This window comes from Aythya fuligula, chromosome 14 (assembly GCF_009819795.1).
Source record: "Aythya fuligula isolate bAytFul2 chromosome 14, bAytFul2.pri, whole genome shotgun sequence".
Lineage (NCBI taxonomy): Eukaryota > Metazoa > Chordata > Aves > Anseriformes > Anatidae > Aythya > Aythya fuligula.
This window is the reverse complement of record NC_045572.1, coordinates 14,031,218-14,050,862: the sequence shown is the minus strand read 5'-3', so window position 1 is coordinate 14,050,862 and position 19,645 is coordinate 14,031,218. Positions and strand designations below refer to the sequence as shown.

Genomic DNA, 19,645 nt, shown 5'->3' with positions numbered 1-19,645 from the left:
ATCCCTGGGAGTCTTTAAAATACGTTTATATGTTGAATGTGGAGGTCTTTAAAAGATGTTTAGGTGTTGAACTTGGCGATATGGTTAATGTTAGTGGTGGTGATTCCAGGACCCTGGGGTCCTGCCCCCAGCCCCCCCGCACTACATTTCCCAGCAAGCCCCGCGCCTCCCCCCACCCCCTCTCCCCCAGCACTACACTTCCCAGCAGGCACCGCGCCCCCATAGTGCTCCGTACCCCCCCCGAGGACTACATCCCCCGGCGGGCCCCGCGGCGGGGAAGCGGAAGTGACGTGGCGGAGCGCGGCACGCGGCGCCAGGGGGCCTGAGGGGGAGCGAGGGCCGCGCCATGGCGGCGGCGGCGGGCGGGCGGCGGGAGCTGCTGGCCCTCATCCACCAGCACCTGCTGCGGGCTGGGTACGCCAGGGCGGCGCGGGAGCTGCAGGCACAGCTCGGGCAGGTAACGGGGGGGGTGGCAGGGGGGGCTCCGGGAGGGGGAGGCCTTGGGGGGGGGCTGGGCCTGTGGGGGAGGCCTCAGGGGGAGGCCTCAGGGGAGGGGGCTGGGGGGGGAGGTCTGAGGGGGGAGGTTTATAAAAGGGGGTCTAGAGGGGGGGAGGTCTGCAGGGGGAAGCTTGGAGGGGGGGTCTCTGAAAGGGGGAGTCTCTGGGGAGGGGTCTGGGGGGGTCGGTGGAGAGGGGGTGTATAGGGGAGGTCTGGGAAGGGGAAGGTTTGAGGGGAGGGGGCTGTAGCAGGGGTTTGGAGGGGGGTGGTCTGCAAGGGGAAGCTTGGGGGGTCTCTGGGGAAGGGTTTCTGGAGGGGGGGGTCTCTGGGAGGATGTTTGTGGGGAGGGGGTTGTGGGGGAGGTCTTGGGGGCAAAGTCTGGGGGGGTGTCTGTGGAAGGGGGTGTAGAGAGGGGGAGGTCTCCAGGGGGAAGCTTGGGGGGGGTTCTGAGGAGGGGTCTCTGGGAGGAGGTCTCGGGGCAGGCACTGGGTGCTGCCCCCCCACAGGGTGCCCAGGGGGTCCCAACGCCTGACGCTCGCTCTCTGCCCCCCCTCAGAAGCTGCTGCCTTCCCTGGCCACCTCTCTGGAGGAGATCTTCACGCACTGGGAGAAGTAAGTCGGGAGCAGAGCTGCTGGCGGCCGGCCCGTGCTACCTGTGCAGTGATTTATAGGGGTTTCCCTCCACGTGCTCTCCTCCGAGCCCCTGCTGTCGGGCGGGTCGGTTCAGAAGGTGTCTGATAAAGTTTCCCTAGGTTAGGGGTAAGCTTTACGTAGCTCTCAGAAGCTGGAGGTGCTTCTTGCTCTTGGAGGTCGATACCGGAGTGTTGTGGGGATGTCAGAGGCGTGCTGCACTGCGAGAATCTCCCCCCCAGCCCTGTTTCACTTTCTTTTTAAAGCCACGTGCTGTACGGGGAGATCAGCCCCAGCCACACAGAGAACGTGAGCAGAGGCTGAGGTGTTCAGGACTCTTACAGGGCCTTAAACCTCGGCTTGGCTCCAGCTGCTGCTTTCACCCTGCCCGTTCAAGCCCCTGCACGCTCAGCCCGATGCTTTCCTGTGCAGTTCTCCCACGGAGCGCCCTGCCTGCAGTGAATCTGTGCCTACCCCATGCTCAGGGTGCCCAGGTTTAGTGGTGCTGAGCCATTTGGGGCTCTGCCTGTGGTGAGGAGCTCTTGAGGAGCTCTTGTTCTCCTCGGCCTGGTCATTGATGCTGAGCTTACCCTGTGACAGTTGTGCTGGGGGCTGCTGCAACCCCTCCCGTGCATTATTTATTACTTTGAAACCTGGGGGGTGGCGGGGCATTCGTGTTGTGTTTGATTCCTTGGTCTCTGGTGGCACTCGTGTCTCGTGGTTCCACCCGTAGTGGTTTGGTTTGTGCAGAATTTGCCCCGCTTAGCCGTGTGGGTGAGCTGTGGTTCTCATTTTTTTGTCACTTCAGAGGCTTTTGGCCCCGAAATGCCCAACCTCAGACTCTGTGCCGTGACTCTTACCCATCTAACTGAGCCTGTCCTCGCTGCTTTCCTGCAGAACTCTTTCAAAGCCAAGCTAACAGTAGGGATTTGCAGTTATTAAGGAGTGGCCTCCCTCCAGGGCTGTGTTCAGTGTGCTGGGCGGGCAGGGAAGGTTGCAGAGGTGCCTGGGTGTGGTGGGGAAGCCCGGCACGGGGTGCAAGAAGAGCAGGCAGAGAGCTGCTGCCCTCAGGAGCTCCAGGCTGCTGCACTGCTGCCCTCCTGCACCCCGTATTCAGACCCCTGGACACACATGACAAATCCTCCCAGCAGCTTCTGTCCCATTAGCAGCCACTGCAGAGTCAGGTGTGCTGCCTGCCTGTGTAGCTTGCCCTGTGTTTTATTAAAAAATATTTTTTTTAAAGGGTAATTGGAGTAAAAATAAATAAATAAATAAAAGGATAATTGGAGTAGTTAACGGGACTTTGTAACAGCAGATCTGCCTTGGGTCTGGCTCGGCTTAAACAAGTAGCCCTGCACAGCTGAAACACCCTCCCAGGAAGCACAGTCTTTACTGACCAGATTGTTAACTGGACTTCTTTTTAAATCAGATCAATAAATAAAATAAGGCAAAAATAAAATAACTGGCACAAAAGTGGTTTCTTTGTTTGTTTTCTGCCTCTGACAGTTACGTGTGTTTAAGGGGTTTTACCAGCTTAGAAGTGCTGCACGTGTGAATCACACAAAGATGTGTGCCCAGCCAGTGTTACCCTCCCAATAAAGCTAAGGTTTTACCCGTGCCTTCATCTGAAAAGTAACTTTAGAGAGAACTTTAGCCATGTCATCCGTCCTGCTGGTACAGGCAGGATTCTGAGCCTGGGAACATCTTTTTCCAACTTGATGTTTTAATCCACTTAAACAGCTTAGGAGTTTAATGATTGTCTGTGGCCTTTCCCTCCCTTTCTTTCACCACATCTGCTCTAGGGCCAGGCACTTCCTTTCATAAACCTGTCTGTATCCTGACCCTTACCTCCTTTTGGTCTGTGCACCCAAGTTCAAATGGTTTTGCAGCCTTTAGGCTCACTTCTGAATGACACTACGTGTCCTCGGGGTTGAGCCTGGCCTGAGGGTGGATTGAACAAGTGTTCCAACTTGTTCATCGTTCCCCTTTTCGACACACATTCTGTTCCCTCAGAACTCCCTCGAATGCCAGGAGAAGGAAGGTGAGCGATGACGAGGCAGCCATCCCAGAGAAGATCAGAGTTCCTGATCCCGTGAGCAGCTCGGAGAGCTCAGAGAAAGAAGAGGACGAGAAAGAGAAGATAAAACCCGTGAACGGTAGGAGCCTGCCAGCTCCCTGGCAGGGTAGCAGCAGAGGGTTGTGTAAGAGCAGTCCGATTTGCTCTTCAAACGATGGCTATTCCCTCGTGCTCGTATGAAAATAGGACGACAGATTTATCACCCCCTTCGCGTGTAGCGTTTTTTGAGGAGCACAGATGTCTGCCGAAGCCAGCGAAAATCTGTTAGGATTCGTTGGGAAGGGAAGGAATGGGTGTTGCAGCTGGGGTGAAGCCTTGGGGATCTCACACTGCCCACTGCGGGGCACCTTCCAGCACGTCCTGGCTGGCCAGCAGAGGGTGGCCTGATTCACGGGTGAGGGAAGGGCTTTTTTTTTGTTGCTCTGGGTAGTTCTGCTACAGCTGATGTGGGAGGCATTGGCTTGTGCAGCCTAACAACAAAAAAACACCGCAGATACATGTTGTTTTGGCTCAGTCTCATGTGCTGCAGACCAGCCCCTGGCAGTGCGCAGGTCCTGGCCAATTTCTTGCCTTGGCTGTGGGCAGGACGGGGTGCCAGGAGCAGGTCACCTGCCTGCTGGAGCCCTGCTGCACACCGGGGCTGGTTCTGATGTCAGAGGCTCTGTCCTGATTTCCTGGTGCCTCTCTGTGCAGCAGCCAGCTGTGCCCTGGTCACGAACTCAGCAGTGAGTGCAGAAAGCAGTGAAGATGACGACTCCTCGTCAGAAGAAGAAATGCCAGCTGGAAAAGGAGCAGTTAAGGTAAGAGGCTGCTCGCCTTGGCTTTGAATGCTAACAGTACTCTGAGGCCAGGGCTGGCCTGGATTCTTTGCCCTGTACAGAACTGTGGGCTGGGGTGGATCCATATTTAAATGGCCCTCCTGTGCTGGTAGAAGCCTTCCTTAGCTGTCTCTTAAGTGTTACGGCTTGCCCAGCTGCGAGGTTGCTGTTTAAAATATGCTGTGCCCAGTTTATCCCCTCCTATATCTATGGGCTTCTCATTTATTTTCTTTCCTTTAGGTGCCACCAGCTGTGGAGAGCGGCAAAGCTGCCAACTCGCTGCATTCTCCTCACAAACCCAGTGCTCCAGCGGGCAAAGCAGCGCTGCCCCCTGCTGCAAACAGAACTGTGGGCTTGAATAAGCAGCAGCCCAGCGCACCGGCTGCGTCTCCGGCCAAAGCTGGGCAGAAACAGCCTGGTCCTGGGAAGCCCGCACAGGCTGCAACAGCCGTGAGCAAAGGAGGGCAAAGCAAAGCACCGGCAACAACCAAAGCAGCCGAAAGCTCCAGCTCCAGCAGCAGCAGCGGCAGCAGCTCCTCGTCGGACAGTGAGGAGGAAAAGGAGGCTCCTGCTGCGAAGCCCCCAGCCCCCAAAGTGGGTAAGGAGCCTGCGGGCAGAGCGAGCGCACGCGTGCTGCGGCTTTGCTGCAGGTCAGGTGTGAGCCGTGCCGTCAGGGTGTCGCTTTCAGCTCGCCTGCTGGGAAGCTCGGAGCAGTGCTTGCTCCTGGGGAGGCTGCAGGAATGCGAAGCAGGCAGCTCTGGAGCTCTGCCAGATGAATCCAGCGTGTTTGCTTCCGCTCTGAGCAGCAGATCCTGTGCTGAGGAGTTTTTTGTGTGCATCTCTGGCAGCATCCAGCACCACAAGGCTGGAGACGAGCGCAGCATATCTGGAGGAGGTGCAGCACTAATCCTGTAGACGCTTCTGGCTTTCTAGACAGGAACTTCAGCATCTTCTCTTTTTTCTTTTAAGTCTTAAGGGAAATCTCTTTTACCGCTTTGAAGAGCGTTTGTTTTGGGGCTGAGGAATAGATTGCAGAAGCTCTGCAAATTGTCCTGCTCTTGACTCTTTCCCAGAGGAGGTCCAGCAGGGTGTCCCTGCAGGAAGCTGTGTGTGGCTGGGCAGCTCCCCACGGGGTCAGAGTGCCCAGGAAGGGATTTCCCATCTCAGCCTGCACCTGGGGAGCAGTGTTTGTGGCTAAACATTTGTCTGGAGAAGCTGTTCCCAGCAGGCAGCTGATGCTTTTGCCAAGACTGGGCCCTCTTCCCTGCAAATCCCCTTAGCCTCTCTCTGCTGCTTGATTTGTTTTTCTGACTTCAAAAGCCGCATTAGCATCGTGCTCGGGGAGCTCGGCGCGGGCAGCAGCTGTAACAGCTCCTTTCTTCTGATGCAGAACTGAAGCAGGCAGCTGGGGCCGCAGAGAGCAGCAGCAGTGAGGAATCAAGCGATGAGACATCTGAGGAGGAGGAGCTTGCCACTCCAGCAGTCCAGGTAACCTCTCCAACCCAGGCTCCTTGTGCCTAGGAAATCATTTGCTTTCCCTTGAAGGGGAGAGAAAATGCTGCAGAGCTGTAGTCTGAGAACATCTCTTCCCCGGGGTGCGTGAAACGCCCAAATCTAAGCCCATAGAAACGTGCTGCGTGGCTGGGAGCTCCGCTAGCCTCTGCCAGCAGCAACCACTCCATCCCAGTTCCTCCCAGTGCCTGGAGTGGGGGGAAGACCCTTTGATCTGTAGGAGGCAATTAAGCACAACTCCACGGATGTGCCACTCAGGAGGAAGGCAGACAGGGCAGGCAGTCTGTAGAAGAAGCAGCTTGGCTCAGCTGCTCCACAGCCTTTGAGCCTGAACAAGCTTTTCCTGGTCAAACTCAGCACAGAGGCCTTGCATAAAACAGATTCCGCGTAGCTGCAGCTCTCATCCAGTTTCTTCTCCCCCGAACCTGTAAGATGTTACCTGCTTCTCCTGTTCTTCCCGTTCCCAGGCAAAGCCAGCTGTGAAAGCAGCGCAGGTTAACACAACGCCCGTGAAAAGCCCACCTGCTGCTGCAGTGCCTGCCAAGAAGAGCACAGCGAGGCCAACAGCAGTGCCACCGAGCCAGGCCAAGCCCTCCCCAACGATGGTTCCTGGGGCCGTGAAGCCTGAGGACAGCTCGGAGAGCAGCGACTCCTCAGACAGCGAAGAGGAGGAAGCTCCAGCAGGACCCCAAGTGCGTCTCTCCGAGGCTCTCTCCGTGTTTGCCTCGCCGAGGCTGGGAGTTGCAGCGGGAGGAGGATTTTGTGAACGGATCTCGTGTATAGCAAAGTCATCTCGGGGGTGGGAGGGAAGAGGCGTGAGGGGGAAGGGTGTTTAAAGGCACCTGAATGTCTTTGAGCTTTAATCAAACCTTTAAAAAATAACAAAATCCACCAGTCCTTTTGAATTTAAAAAAAAAAATAATATATATATATATATATATATATATATATATATATACACTCAGCAGTTCTTTTCCCATCTGAAGAGGCAAGTTGTCATGGTTGGATTTGCCTCTCAGCTATAAATTGCAATAAATAGCATCCAATTTGGCAAACCGTCGTGCAGCTTAGCTTCCCTCCTGTGGAGAGTGCTGCTCCTTTACCTCACTGGAGGTGACTGTAGTACCAGAAGGCCGACGAGAAGTGTCTGGTCTTATTTTCTCATCTTGGGAAAGTATCCCCAGCCAGCTGGTTGAAAGGATGCCTCGTCTTTCCTGCCAGTTGCTAATCTGTCAGCATTTGCCTTTCCCAGGGGGCTCTGAAATCTTGCCTTGATTACGGTCTGAGGAAATGAATTATGCTAATACGGGATTTGCCTTCTTTCACACTGCTCTTGTCTTCTCCAGACGAAGCCACCTCCAAAACCCTCCCAGGCCATCCCACCCCCAGCGAAAACCACACCAGCAGCATCACTCGCCAGCAAAGCAGCTCCAGCAAAACCCCTTCCTCTGTCCCAAGGGAAGCCAGCCCCAAAACCAGCAGTGCCAAAGCAGGCTAAAACCCTGCCGGGAAGGACTGCTGCTCCCGCAAAGCCTGCTGAAAGCACAAAGCTGGAGGAGAGCACTGACTCCTCGAGCAGCGAAGAGGAGGATCTGCCTGTGCCTGTCAGCCAGAAGGTGGGTGGTACTGCAGGCAGCTCAGTCCTGAGCTTTGGGGTGTGCAAAGCCACTGGGTGCTACCACTGATCGGGTCGGGTTGATGGCTGGATGTGATGATCTCGAAGGCCTTTTCCATCTTAACTGCCTGGTGATTCTGTGCTCCTGAGGGTTCTCCAGATCTTTCCTGAGGGGGAAGTTGCAAAAGCTGTTGGAAAATGCAGCAAGCAAGCTCAGCTGAGGACTGGTATCCCAGCAGCAGGAGAATCTGTGTGAGGGGAAGAGAAGCCAAGTGCTTCTCGCCAACCAGTCTGATATCAACTGGTTCGTTCCTCTTGTGCCTTGCCCCTCTGAAATGGGCCTTCTGTGAGGGGTCATCAGTGCCATGGTCTTGGCTCTCCTGCAGAGGCTTGTTTTGATCCCTCTCTCTTTTGTTGGCCCACCAAATCCCTTTGTGGAAGCATCCTCAGCTGTAAAAGCATCCTCAGGTCCTTTGTGGGGAGACCTGCACTGCCTGCCAGCAGCAGGGCCTTTAGGAAAGTGCTCTGAGAGCAGCGTTTTGGAAATGGCAGCTATTATCTGCCGGGGAGGAAGGGAACCCGGGGGCAGAGCCTCACGTGTCCTTGCAGGGAGGCTCTTTGTCAACACATCCTTACAGTACTGACAGGCAGGAGCCAGAGAGGCTCCGTGTTTTTTTGTCTTCCTAGCCTTGGTCTGCCGAGGTGGGTGGAGGGGGACGCATCTCGAACAGTTGGCTCCGTGCTGCTCTCTTCCTGCGTGATTCCATGTGAAAATTCAGCTCGGGGTGGCAGGTGCAGCTATTCTGCTAGCTGGACCTGGGGGGGCTCATTCTAAATCTCTTGAGGCTCATCCATCCTAGCAGGGCTGTAGGTGAGGAGCGTGCTAGGGTGGGTTTGTTTCCCCCCAGTGCTGATTTGAAGCTGGCAGCAGCAGGTGGCTGTCTTGCAGGGTCTATTTAACCACGTGGGCATCTTCCCTCCTGCAGACTGGCTCTTACCCCTCACCAACTGCAGTCAGCGAGGAAGACCTGGTCGCTGGGGGAGCTCTTATTTTTACCAAACTGGCCTTTTCTTCCCGTGTTAGCAGCCTGCAGGCAGAGACCTGAAGCGAAGGCTGAAGACTAAACCATTAGCTTAGCTGTGTCCACGGTCCTGTCCTCCCAGTCAAACTCTTCTTAGCTCATCCTCACCATCTGCTACTTGGGCATATGCTAACCACTGACTTTCTGCATCCTGCAACTTCCTCTGGCTCCTGTGCAAGATCCAAACAGATACAGAGCGTTGGAAGCTGCTTCGTCTTTCCCTGTGGGGGTGGATTAGCACAATTAAAATGAACATCATGCCTAAATTGAACTGCTTAATTGGTATGTTTACCCCTGAAGACTCAGAGAAGTTGACAAGGTGTTTGCATATTTTTGGGGAGGAGGCTGTTGGAGGGGGACAGCGCAGAGTGACCTTAACGATGCTGTGAGCGGCCTTTCTTCTGGAAATGTTAGCTCTGCTCTGCTTCCCCTCTTCTGGACGTGCTGAGCCACAGTTGGCACTCAGGCCTTCCATGGACAGGCTTCTGTTTCAGCTCAGCAGGACTGAGCATGAGATGCACGCGTTGGGAACCTCTGTCACCCTCCAGCATCCCAGGAGACCCCTCATGGGCCGTGCCGGTAGTTGTGCCTGCAACTTTTTATCTTGGACCAGAGGGAGAGAGCCAAATCTCCCGTGAGACAGTTTCTGCCTGTCTCCTGCCTCCTGCTGCTGCTCCTTGCAGGTGGCAGTGACACACCGTGACACAGCTGAGCTGCTGGCCCCAGCCCTGATGCCCTGGCCGTGCTTCCCCCTGCACGGGCAGCCACAGAGTGTGATCCCTACAGAGTGTGATCCCTGCGTGGCCTGGCATCACTGCCCCCTCCTGCCATGCAGCGCTGCATGATGCCAACAGCCCCGGGTGGCAGATGGGTTGTGCAGGAGCTGAGTCATCACTGGTACCGAGCTGCAGGCAGCTCCTGCCTCGGGGGCTGCAGAGGGAGCAGGAAGGATGATTTCCTCTCCAGTTATTTTCCTCTTCTCGGAGTTACTCCAGTACCTGTGACTCGAAGCTGTCACAACCCCCCCGCCCTCCTCTGTCACCCTGCTCCCGGGGTGGAGTTGAAGCCACGCTGCTGGCCTGATCCCGTCTGGAGCCTCGCCATGGGAAGTGGCAGCTGCCTGGCAGGGACCGAGATGAGGTGGATGGAGGGACCTTGGACTCCCTCCAGGAAGATCTGAGGACTTCCGAGGCTGTAGAAAAGCTTAGGGTGGTTTCTCTGTGGATGCTGTGCTGCTCTTTCTGTGCCAGGATGCTTCTGCACAGCTCTTCCGTAGCTTTTCTCTGATCTCTTAACTTAGACAAGCAAGCAGTCCTCGTGCTGTGCAGCCAAGGAGAAGGAGAACCCAGTCCTGTTGCTGTGAAGGTCTTAAAAGTGAGTTAGCGGGGCTGGATCTTGGAAGATTTTCCCCTTGCACTGCTTGGGAAGGAGTGGGAGAGCAGCTCATGCATTCAAGTGGACCATTTGAAGTCTCATTTCTGCTTCAACTAGCTCCCTTTCTTCAGCGTTGCAAATCTGGCCTCTCTCCTGGAGATAGTGACTCACTGGTATCAAAACAAAACAACCGAGCGAGGTTTGCAGCCCCCCCCCCGTCCTCAAGTGCTCATGGAGGTTTCTGTTTCTCTAAGCAGAGTCAAAATGTGCTTGGCTTGCTCCGCGGGCTGTTCCGTAATGGGATAAACATGCAGATGCTGTTGTCTGTTTGGCGTTTGGCTGGGGGATGATAAACACTGCCCCGGTGGCAGTCCTCGGTGGGGCCGTGCCAGGCAGCGTGATAAGATCTGGCCTCCCGGGAGGCTGCTGGGCTGCTGGCCAGGAGCAGCCCTCGGATGGACCACGGCTGTCGGGGGGCTTCTGGCCCTCTGCTGCGGGGCTGAGAGCAGGCGTGGGCTCTGCAGCACCACGGGATTGGGAAATAGGGGTGGCAGGGGCCGTGCGGCAGGGCAGGAATCCGTCCTCCCCTTCTCGCAGCAGCTCCTGGGCCCTCAGATGGCACCGAAGCCGGCTGCTGTCACGTGCGGGGTGGGATGGGACAGAACAGCCCGGAGCTGAGCGATGAGTGGAGTAAACTGAGTGGGCGCAGAGCGCTGCCAGCCTGCAGGATTTCTGCGCCTGGTGCAGCTTCCAGCTCTCACAGTGAGCACTCTCTCTCCCTCTGCTGCTGCTGGCCTTCAGCGGGGTGCAGGAGAGAGGTCTGCGGCCCTCTGCCCAAACCAAAAGAGGGGCTGGGAAGTGAGCAGCTCCCCCAGCTCCCCCCCAGTTGTGTGCCTGGCGCTGCCGTAGCTGTGGCTGCCTCGTGCTGATGCACTGGCTGCTTGGGAACCACCTCACGGCCCGTCCTGGGGCATCTGGGTGTGGATGGAGCTGTGCAAGGCACATCCTAACGGGATTTCTGTGTTGTTTAAGGATTTTTAAGTTCTGCTAAAGGCAGTGACTGAAGCCACTTCCAGTCGTGGCACTCCTGAGGATGGAGTGAGTGTTGGTCACAGCTGTTAGGGTTAGACAAAACCCAGCTGGAGCTGAAACTGCACTTAAACCCCTCAAAAACGCCTTTACTGACACCGTTTTTCTTTGCCTGTGTTTCTTTTTGGTTAAGAGGTTAACAGAACAGCCTGGGCCCGTTCCCAACCTGAGCCAGGCTAAAGCCGGGGTGCCCGAGAAGGCAGCGGGAAGCACTTTGAAAAGCCCGAGCTCGGAGAGTGGGAGCAGCGACTCGTCTGACAGCGAGGAGGAGTCCCCGGCGGCACAGCCGCAGCCTCCGCAGGCTGGTGAGTCTCTGGGAGTGGCCGGGATCCCTCGCATCCATCCCCGTGCTTTCCTCTTCTGCCCTGCACGTGGAGCTGCCCAGCCTGTTAGTGAGAGATCCCCTCCTGGAGGAGAGCAACCTCTGCTTGTGCTGATGATCTCTTTTTCTCCCCCTGCAGCGAAAACCAACGCCGTGCCCCAGCCAAGTGTGAGGAAGGCCCCGGCTCCCACGCCAGCCCCGCTGCCAGCCCCAGCCCCTCCTCCTGCGGACAGCAGCGATGATTCCAGCGAGGAGTCGGACTCGGATGAGGACGTGGTTCCCCCCACGCAGGTAAAGAGCTGCCGACCCGCCAGGTGGGGGCTCTCGGGAGGTAGCACAGGAGGCAGCAGTCGGGTGGGTGACAGGGAACCTCCTGTCAGCTGGAGGAGGGTTTTTTGGCAGCACCCCCGGGTCTCACTGACCCCTTCTCTGCGTGCACGTGTCAGCAGGCTTGCTGCTGTCTGTGAGAGCAGCGGAGGGTGTGAATGTTTTGGCAGGAAGGTGACTGGTTGTGCAAGCCTCAGCCTAGGCCTCCTCTGTCCCCTTGGCCCTACTTGAGGGAGTTAAGCACGCTGGAAGAGAAGTCAAAAACCTCTCAGGCGGAATTTTCCATGGGCAGGGGAGCTCTGAGACAACCCACCTGCTGGTTCCTCCAGCAGCTGGAGCTCTCTGGACTCCTGCTGACCAAGCCTCGGGAGGCTGGAAGGAGCTCTCCTGAAGTGGCACGGCAGTCGTGCTGCCCTGCAGCCAGAGGAGGAGGCAGACTGCTACCTCAGAGAGTGGAGGTGACCCCATATCCACGCAGAAGACACTCCTGAGTGGGTGTGGAGCTGATCCCAGCTCTGTAACTGAGCCTAGGGCCTGAGCTGCCTCTGTGTGAAGCCAGTTTTGTGTCCCTGCAGCTCTGCTGTAGTTTGAGCCCAAGAAAAAAGCATGAGAAAGCCTTGACTGAGGAGCGTGGCTGCCATTCCTACATGGTGGGGGCTTGGCTGCTCTGCAGGGGCTGGTGCCACGAGCCAAGTGCACTTCTTGTCCTGCACACGTCTGCACACACGCGTCCCCTTTCTGGCCGGTACCCTTGCTGGGAGAGAGGGATTACGTGCGTTGAAGGAAACCCTTCCCCGTGTTGGCCCAGCTCTAGGACCGATGGAAAGGCTGCCTCTTCCCCAGCTGGTGGGAAGGCAGCCAGCCTAAGAAGTCCTTGCTTAAAGCTTGTTTAAAATACCAAGGCTATAAACTAACGCAGTTGCTACAACTCGAGTTCTGTGCAGGACGGCGGAGAGCTCGCGTCAGGATGGCGGCTCTCCGTCCTGTGGAGTGCTGCCTGCCTTCCTGAAGGCCAGATGTTGCGTGAGAAATGTCAGCCCACCAAGGCCCAGCTCCTCAGAGACGAGGAGGGCTGCCTGCTAAGCCTCGTTTGTAACAGGGAGCAGGAGGCTGAGTGCTCCCTCGTTGTTCCTGCTCCCTCCTCTGCTGGCGTTTGTGTCAGTGTCTGAGTTCTGTGCCCCTGGCTCTTCTATTTTTAACCCCTCTTACGTTTAGTTGGCTCCAAGTGTGAGGAAACACAACTGCTTCTTGTTAATTTGCTCTCTAATCCGTGGCTTGTTTGAGGACCCGAAGGCACGTTTGCCCTGTAGTTGGTGTCCTTGCTTTGTGTCTGTAGCCAGCTAACCCTCAACGTGTGATATAGTAAAAGGAAAAAAAATCTGAGCATTAGGGCTGTGCTGAAGATGATGGAAGGGCTCAGGAGCTAGCGGTGGGTTGCTGTGTGTTTCTCTTTTTCCCTCCGAGTAACGCTCTGTCCTGATTTTCTCTCCCATCTATTTCAGAGCCTGTCCCAGCAGAACATCAGACCGAGCACGGCTTCCAGCACAGCGGCTGCCAAGGCCGTTGCCCCGTCCCCTTCTGGGAAGGGGACAAAAACGCCTGCTGTCCCTCTGCTGTGCAGGGTGCCTGAGAGCTCGGGGAGCAGCACGGTGCTGGGAGAGGTAACGGCAGGGGAGATGAATGTGGGGAGCTCCCCTGGGGAGAGGTGGGTGGATGGGGTGGGTGTGCTGGAGCCTGAGGCTGGAGCCGCGTCCCCTGCTGTGGGAGCTTGTTTGGGGAGGAGATGGGGGAGCAGGGACTGCTCTATTTTTCAACCACTGTTATCACACTGGAAGGAGTCGGGAGCTGTCTGCTTGGCCACAGCTCCCTGCTTCACCTGTCGGTCTGGGGGAAATGGGGTTCTCTGCGCCCTGCCTGAGAGCTTTTGGGCTCTCTTTGACGTGACATGGGATTGAAGGAGGGCTGAGGTGGTCCGAAGGAGGACTGAAGGTGGTCTGAGGTGGTTCATGCAGCTCCGTGGCAATGCATTCCATCTTCCTCTCCTTAGGCCCTTCCTCCTCCTTGCCTAAAGCAGACAGCCTCCCCGGGGAAAGCTCCTGCAGCCAACGCTGCTGCCCCGCAGCCTCCTCCGGTGCTGAGGAGCCCCACAGACAAGTCGAAGAAGGCAGGCCTGCAGCCAGCACAGGACTCCAGGCTGAGCCAGCCTGCGCCCCCCAGCCAGGCAGAGGAGAGCTCGGACAGCAGCAGCTCCTCCGACAGCGAGGAGGAGACACCCAAGCTGCCCCCTAAACCCGGTCAGTTCTCCCAGGGTGATGCTCTCAGTGCTGCTGGGCAGGCTTGGGGTGGGACAGCTGGGAGGTGTCACCTTCATGGCACAGCTGGAGCGCAGTTTCTTTCTCTCCAGCTGTGCCGAGTGCTCCCCTTTAGAGGCAGAAGCCTCTTGGGGGCAGTCCCCGTGTACTGGGTAACTGAACTCGGCCCCAGGTGGCAGGGGAAGGTTTAACGGGGTGAATTCTGCTCCTCCAGCAGGCGTGCTGCAGAAAGCAGGAGGGACTGAGCCAGGCCACAGCTCCTCCTCGGACTCCAGCGAGGAAGAGGAGGCAGTGTCACAGGTACGGGCGGGCTGGGGTCCTCTCCTGTCACCGCTGACTCCTGGGTGGAAGGGAGAGGGCTGAGCGAGCTCTCAGCCAGAGCAAATGGGTGCCGAGTGGGTTTGCCAGCAGGGGAGTGGGGGCTCCGCTGTGAGTAAGGCCGTTTGATGTGGGCAGAAGCAGCTCTCTGAATCTGGAATGCTTCCCCGGGCAGCCAGGCCTCGTGCTGAGGTCTCGTGGCACCTTCCCCTGCAGGAGGGGATGGAGGAGGTGGTGCCGTGCAAGGGTTAAAACAGAAGAGCTGGCGCGCGGTGCCGATAGCTGCAGGATTTTTCCCCCCTTTTATTTGTAACTTAACCCGGTGTCCAAGCTGTTAAATTCCCTTTGTAAGTAACGTGCAGGGCGTGCAGCACATCTGCAGTGCATTAGCTGTGCGTGGGTGCCCGCTAATGGCCAGGAGCCTCCCCCGTGGCTGCTTTGCTGGGCGAGAACAAAGGAAAGACCCTGTCGCCGTCAGCTCTGGCTGCTGCAGCCTCAGCCAGGGTCTGGCAGTGCTGCCCCCTCTCCTGGCAGCCCAGCCTTGCCGTGGCCTCTCCACAGGGCTGGCTGAACCCTGTAGGATGGCTCTGCAGGTGGCCAAAGGGGGGCTCTTTGCTTGGGGTGTGGGGGCGGTAGCAGAAAAGGCAGGTGTGTGCCCGGTGGGAGGGAGGCTGCCCTGCTACCACTCCTCCTCAGCGTGTCTGTGCTGTTTCAGTCCCTCCTCGCAGGCTATCCGGGCCCCTCCAGCACCCCGGCAGCACCTCAGGCACCAAAGACAGCTCCCCCCCAGCCTGTGAGCAAAGCAGGGCAACGAAAAGCAGCCGTGCCTGCTGCTAATTCCCTCGCCAAGGTCCCTGTGAGAGCAGCCCCAGCTGACAGCGACAGCAGCGACTCGGAAACAGACGTGGAGCAGGTGTCTGCAAACCACAGAGCAGGTGGGTCCCTTGGCAGAGCCCGAAATCTGCTTGGCCCGGGAGCAAAGCTGTGCTGGCACGGCCATGTGACACTGGGACAGGGGCCTGCTCCCGTTGCAGCTCCGCTGCAGAGCGCAGCGTGGAGTGCTGCTGCCGTCTGCTGGCACTCCCTGGCCACGGCGCTGTCATCTCCTCCCCGAGCTCCCCTCCTGCGCTGGCTGCGTCGCGAGAGCGTGCTCTGTGCTCCTGCTGCTCTGTGTCCCTGCCTTTTTCCAAGCTCTGCTTTGACTGTGGTAATTAAAGCAGGAAGCAGGCAGGGCTCTCGCTGAAAACTGTGTGCATTGCTGTGCTGTGCTGGGGAGGGCTTGTAGGGAAGGTTCAAACGCTGCCTGGAGAACATCTCTGCAGTGCCAGCACCCCTGGGGTCTTTCTGGGCGCTGCTCCTGGAGGGCAGAGGAGGTAAGCGAGCAGGAAGACCTACAGAGAAGCAAAACGTTGTGCCATTTCCCTGCCTTCCAGTTTGGTTTGCTGCACCCCTTCCACCTCGGGGAGCCCCCGACTGGCTGTGGTGTTCTGGGATGGAGCGCTCTGTGCTCACCCTTCTGCTGCTGTTGTTCCCTCTGCCCTGGTCCCCGTTCTCCTGGGATGTGGCCAGGCTGTTGGGGCTGTTGTTACCCGCTTCCCAAAAATCTGATGGCAGGCTAAGGCATCTTTCTCCAGCCCTGTGGTAAGGGATGGCCAGCAGATCTGTGCTTTTGGGGAAAGAACCGGGTATTCCTCTTCAAATGCACGTTTCCCTTCTCTGCTGACTGCATTCTGTGTGATCAATGCTCCCAAAGTTATCTCTCTCATCACTGTTCCTGCAGAAACCAACCCCCCTCCAGGACAGGAAGCCCCAGGAGCCTTCAACAAAGAGAAGGCAGCTGGAAAAATGGATCCAGGTTATACCAACCTCAAACCTTCCCCGGTCAAGAAAGCCCTGGCTGTGAAAGAGAACGATGTCGGGGCAAAAGGGACACCTGTGATCCCCGTGCCAGGCACGCTGCTCTCCGTCCCACAGGCAGAGGATTCAAGCTCGGGGAGCGAAGGTGACACCGTAGCTGCCAAAATTCCAGCAGTGCAAACATTGGGAGGGTCGGAAGAGAAAAAGAAGAAGAAAAAGGAGAAAAAAGAAAAGAAGGAAAAGAAGAAAGCTTCCTCTGCAGCGGGCAAGGCTGTGAAAGCATCGAAGAGCAAAGACAAAGAGAACAAGAAGCAGAAAGCGTCGCAGAAGCGGAAACTGCCAGGAGATGATGGGGCCGTTGGGCAGCCAAAGGAAAAGAAGAGGAAAGAACAAGCTACCGAAGAAGTACCCAAAAAGAAGAAGAAGAAAGTTGATGACCTGGGGAAGCAGACAGGCAGCAAGGAGAAGAAAAAAACAAGTAAAAGTGAGTACCTGTGTGCTGTCGCTGGGGGCTGCGTTTGCAGCGTGGTTTGTGCAGCTGTTGCATGTTCAGCCTCTGGTGCAGGACCTTGTAAGCAGCACCCACCTTGTTACTAGCTTCATTTGCTTCCCTCCTGCCCCCCCAAAGCCAATGCCAGGTCCCTCACTCCCCACTCCACTGAATTTTCTGCACTTTTGGCACCGGGTCACGTTGCAGGGAGCAAGCTGGGCACTCCTGTCCTGCATCCAGCCTGGTAGGAACTGCAGCAGGTCCTTACTGATCCTTGCAGGGCGAGCTGATGTCCCAGTGTGTCTTCTGGGGCGTGACCTGTCCCACCAGGCCACTTTCCTTTCCTGGCCTTTCCCAGGGCTGGCAGAAGTTGGAATCAAGCCTGCGCTGAACCTCCTGAGGCCTCTCTGCCTCCACCTGCAGCCCCCCGGGCTCGGGGAGAGTTCTCAGCAGCTGTAAGCCACCAGACCTCGAAGCTGTTCTCTGCCTGCTCTGCCAGCGATGCAGAACAGCTCTGAGAAACCAGCCCCGGCCCCTCTGACGTGCACTGAGAGTGAAGGGGAACTGTGGCAGGTTGCTGTTACCTCCCGAGGGACTGACTTGCTCCGAGCAGGGCAGAGGAAGCCCCCCTGTCTGTACGCACAGGGCTCTGTGTTGGAGCTGCCTAAAGGCGAGTGGCTCAGCCAGGAGATCTGGCTCGGGGTTGTTTCTGCTGCTCTCAAACCCCTGGAGAAAGGGGAAGAAGGCAGCAGCCTCCTGCTTATTGCTCCCAGTTAAGCATTTCCTGCCTCTCCTGCCTGTGTCTCTGATGCTGTTTGCTGCCCTAACGCAGTGACCTTTATTTTCCCGTTGCAGTACAGCCTGCATTTGCAAATCCTAACTGGTTCGGTGCTAGCTGCTGTGGGCTGCTTCCTTATGAGAGACAGAGAGAGAAGATGGAAGGGCTGGGCCAGATCTAGGGTTCCTGCTCTGTTCTCCTTCCTTTTGGAGGAGGCAGACCTGTCTGTCAGCCCTCCTGTAGGTGCACAGAGGTGCCCTGCAGCCTCTTTGGCTGTGCTGAGCTGTGTCCATCTGCTGGTAGCTCCCTGTGCTCTGCTTTCTGGCACGTGCCCAGCCTCCAGAGCTGAGTAGTTCCTCGGCAGCAGGAGGTGGGAAGAGAGAGGCAGCCTGCTGAATTCTGCATGGTGGGATTCAAGTACCCTGGCCTTGGGTGTTGGGGAAACAGGCCTGGGCTCTGCCCTCGCCCCGAGGTACTGCTGGGGTTTGGATGTGACCAGAAACACACCAGGGACGTCCCCCTCTCAGCAGAGAGCTCTGTGTCCCCTCTCGGAGGTCCCAGCTGACTTTTGTTTCCCCCTCCCAGAAAAAAAGAGTGGGAAAGAAAAGAAGAGCAAAAAGGGGGCTGCAGAAGGGGAGCTGCCAGCCGACGGCTCTGCTGACGTTCAGAAGAAGAAGAAGAAGAAGGTAGGTGAAACACCCAGGCTGGGGCAGCGTGGGGGAGAGCTGCTCTGAGGAGGGCTTTTGATGCTCCTGCCTGCCGTGCGTGAGGCTGGAGAGGAGCAGAGCCGTGTCCTGGCCTCCTGTCGGTACAGGGGGGGCTGCTGTTGCTTGTGGGTACTCCCGAGACACAAAACCTGACCCCTGGTTGTGTGGGGTGGGGGTGGTTTGGGGAAGGGCTTTGTCCTGTATCAGTTCTCCTTGGAAGGGTCAAACCCAGGAGCCCTTTTGTCTTCAAAGAACCTGCCCAAAGCGCAAGAGGCCTTCCTTCGCTGCCTCTTCATCTAGGTGTTTTCAGCAGAAAGGGGAACTCCTGGGGGCTTTTGGGGCCGTTCCATCCCATCCTAAGGGCTAGGAGAGGGGGCAGAGGGAGGCAAAGGGGTGCTCCTTGTTCCGGCCGTGTTCCTGTAGAGCCGTCAGCCGAGGGCTCTGGCTCGGGGCTCTGCCTGGCCCTTTATTTGTGGTGCAGGCAGTACTGATTTGTCTCCCACCCTTTCCTTTTCCAGAAGAAGAAAACATCCGAGCCTGAAGGCATGTTGTGAGAAGGTACATGGCCCGGGGGAGCTCTCAGTCGGTCCCTCTGAGCGGCGGTAACCTTGGCCAAATTCAGTCCTCCTGGGCCAGCCTCGGGAAGACAGTGTGCCCCCTGAGCACCCTCTGGGAGCCCAGCCGGCCCCATGCTAGAGAGCCAGGGAGCGGAGCAGTGTCAGGAAAGCCACGTAGGAGTGTGCTGGCCTCTGGATGTGCTTGACCTCGTCTCTAGCTGCTGAGAACTAACTGGACGTCCAGCCGAGGCGTTGCAGTCCCCTGTCACCAGCCTCGCGGCGTCCGTGCTGACCACAGGGAGCTTGGCAGAGCGATGTGGATCAGCTGGCGAAGCTCGAGCCGGCTGGAAGTGGACCAGATGGATCTGCCCTGGCTCTGCTCAGCTGTGAGGCTGTTACTCTCCTTCCCCATCCCTAACTCTTTTAAATCCTCTCCCCAAAGGTACCGCGGCCCTGTGATTAAGGATTTATGGGTGAAGATCAAACAGAAGAGCGGACAGGAAGCTCATCGGGAGAATTCCGACTTTTTTTTTTTTTTTTTAAACAATAATTTATAACTTCTTTTAACTGTGACTTGTAGAGCAGAGCAGTGTAACTTTCTGCCTCCTCCTGTCCTGCTGGGGCCCAGAGCTGCGTTTATTGCCCTCCCCAGTCGCACCAGAACTGCTCCGAGGGAGGCAGTTTGACCAGAGAAGACCCAGCTCGCGTAGGCTGCTTCCCTCCTGGTTGACACCCGGCCATCTCTTTCTCCTCACAGAGCTCTATTTTTAAGAGAAGAAACTTTTACTCTCTCTTTTTCCCCTTCCACGACTCGTGGTGTCAGTCCTTGTGCTGCCCATGGAAGAGAGCTGTTTCGGTTTAGTTTTTATTCTAACCCTGATGGGAATGGTTATCGTGTCCCGGGAGTTGCACTGAGCAGCTGTTTCCAGCAGCTGTTCTCAGCCAAGGCTGCATATGTATATTTTTTCCTTTTTTTATGGAATACAAAATAAAAGGAACGGTCAGACTTGGCTTCAGGTGTGTCTGAGGGAAGAGGAGCGAGGAGCCCTTTGGTGGGGGGGCAACCCTGTGGGGTTTTGGAGGTGGGGAAGGAAGGACCAGCCCCCTCCTGCTCCTTCCCAGGCCGTGCAGCCTGGCTGTGGGCTCTGCTGGCTGCCACCCTCAGCACGTGCGAGGTGTGGGCACAGCAGGGAGCTCTCCTTGCACCCCCTCAACCCCTCCCAAATGCCTTTGAAGGTGATTTCAGCCTCCACAGAGCTGGGCAGGGGCCACTGGACGAGCG

The 19,645-nt window shown here is 57.1% G+C and overlaps 1 protein-coding gene across 1 annotated transcript; it reads left to right on the top strand.

The window, feature by feature from the left end:
• The first annotated feature begins 346 nt into the window (after window positions 1-346).
• On the top strand, window positions 347-19,362 carry TCOF1 (treacle ribosome biogenesis factor 1). The gene is made up of 17 exons (XM_032196931.1): window positions 347-457; window positions 1,055-1,110; window positions 3,142-3,284; window positions 3,899-4,005; window positions 4,264-4,621; window positions 5,414-5,511; window positions 6,003-6,227; window positions 6,882-7,151; window positions 10,829-11,000; window positions 11,157-11,308; window positions 12,847-13,005; window positions 13,392-13,638; window positions 13,874-13,956; window positions 14,690-14,909; window positions 15,755-16,315; window positions 17,685-17,785; window positions 18,322-19,362. Exons 1-17 carry the CDS (start codon window positions 347-349, stop codon window positions 18,358-18,360), a joined length of 3,102 nt encoding a protein of 1,033 aa, XP_032052822.1. The 3' UTR covers window positions 18,361-19,362.
• Window positions 19,363-19,645: the final 283 nt, after the last annotated feature.

What these genes read in the sequence shown, in the direction of transcription:
- TCOF1 (XM_032196931.1), top strand. Translation starts at nt 347, where the DNA reads ATGGCGGCGGCGGCGGGCGGGCGGCGGGAGCTGCTGGCCCTCATCCAC. An exon ending in CAAGCTGCCCCCTAAACCCG is followed by an intron (nt 13,639 to 13,873) that starts GTCAGTTCTCCC and finishes CTCCTCCAGCAG; the next exon opens with GCGTGCTGCAGAAAGCAGGA. An exon ending in GAAGAAAAAAACAAGTAAAA is followed by an intron (nt 16,316 to 17,684) that starts GTGAGTACCTGT and finishes TCCCCCTCCCAG; the next exon opens with AAAAAAAGAGTGGGAAAGAA.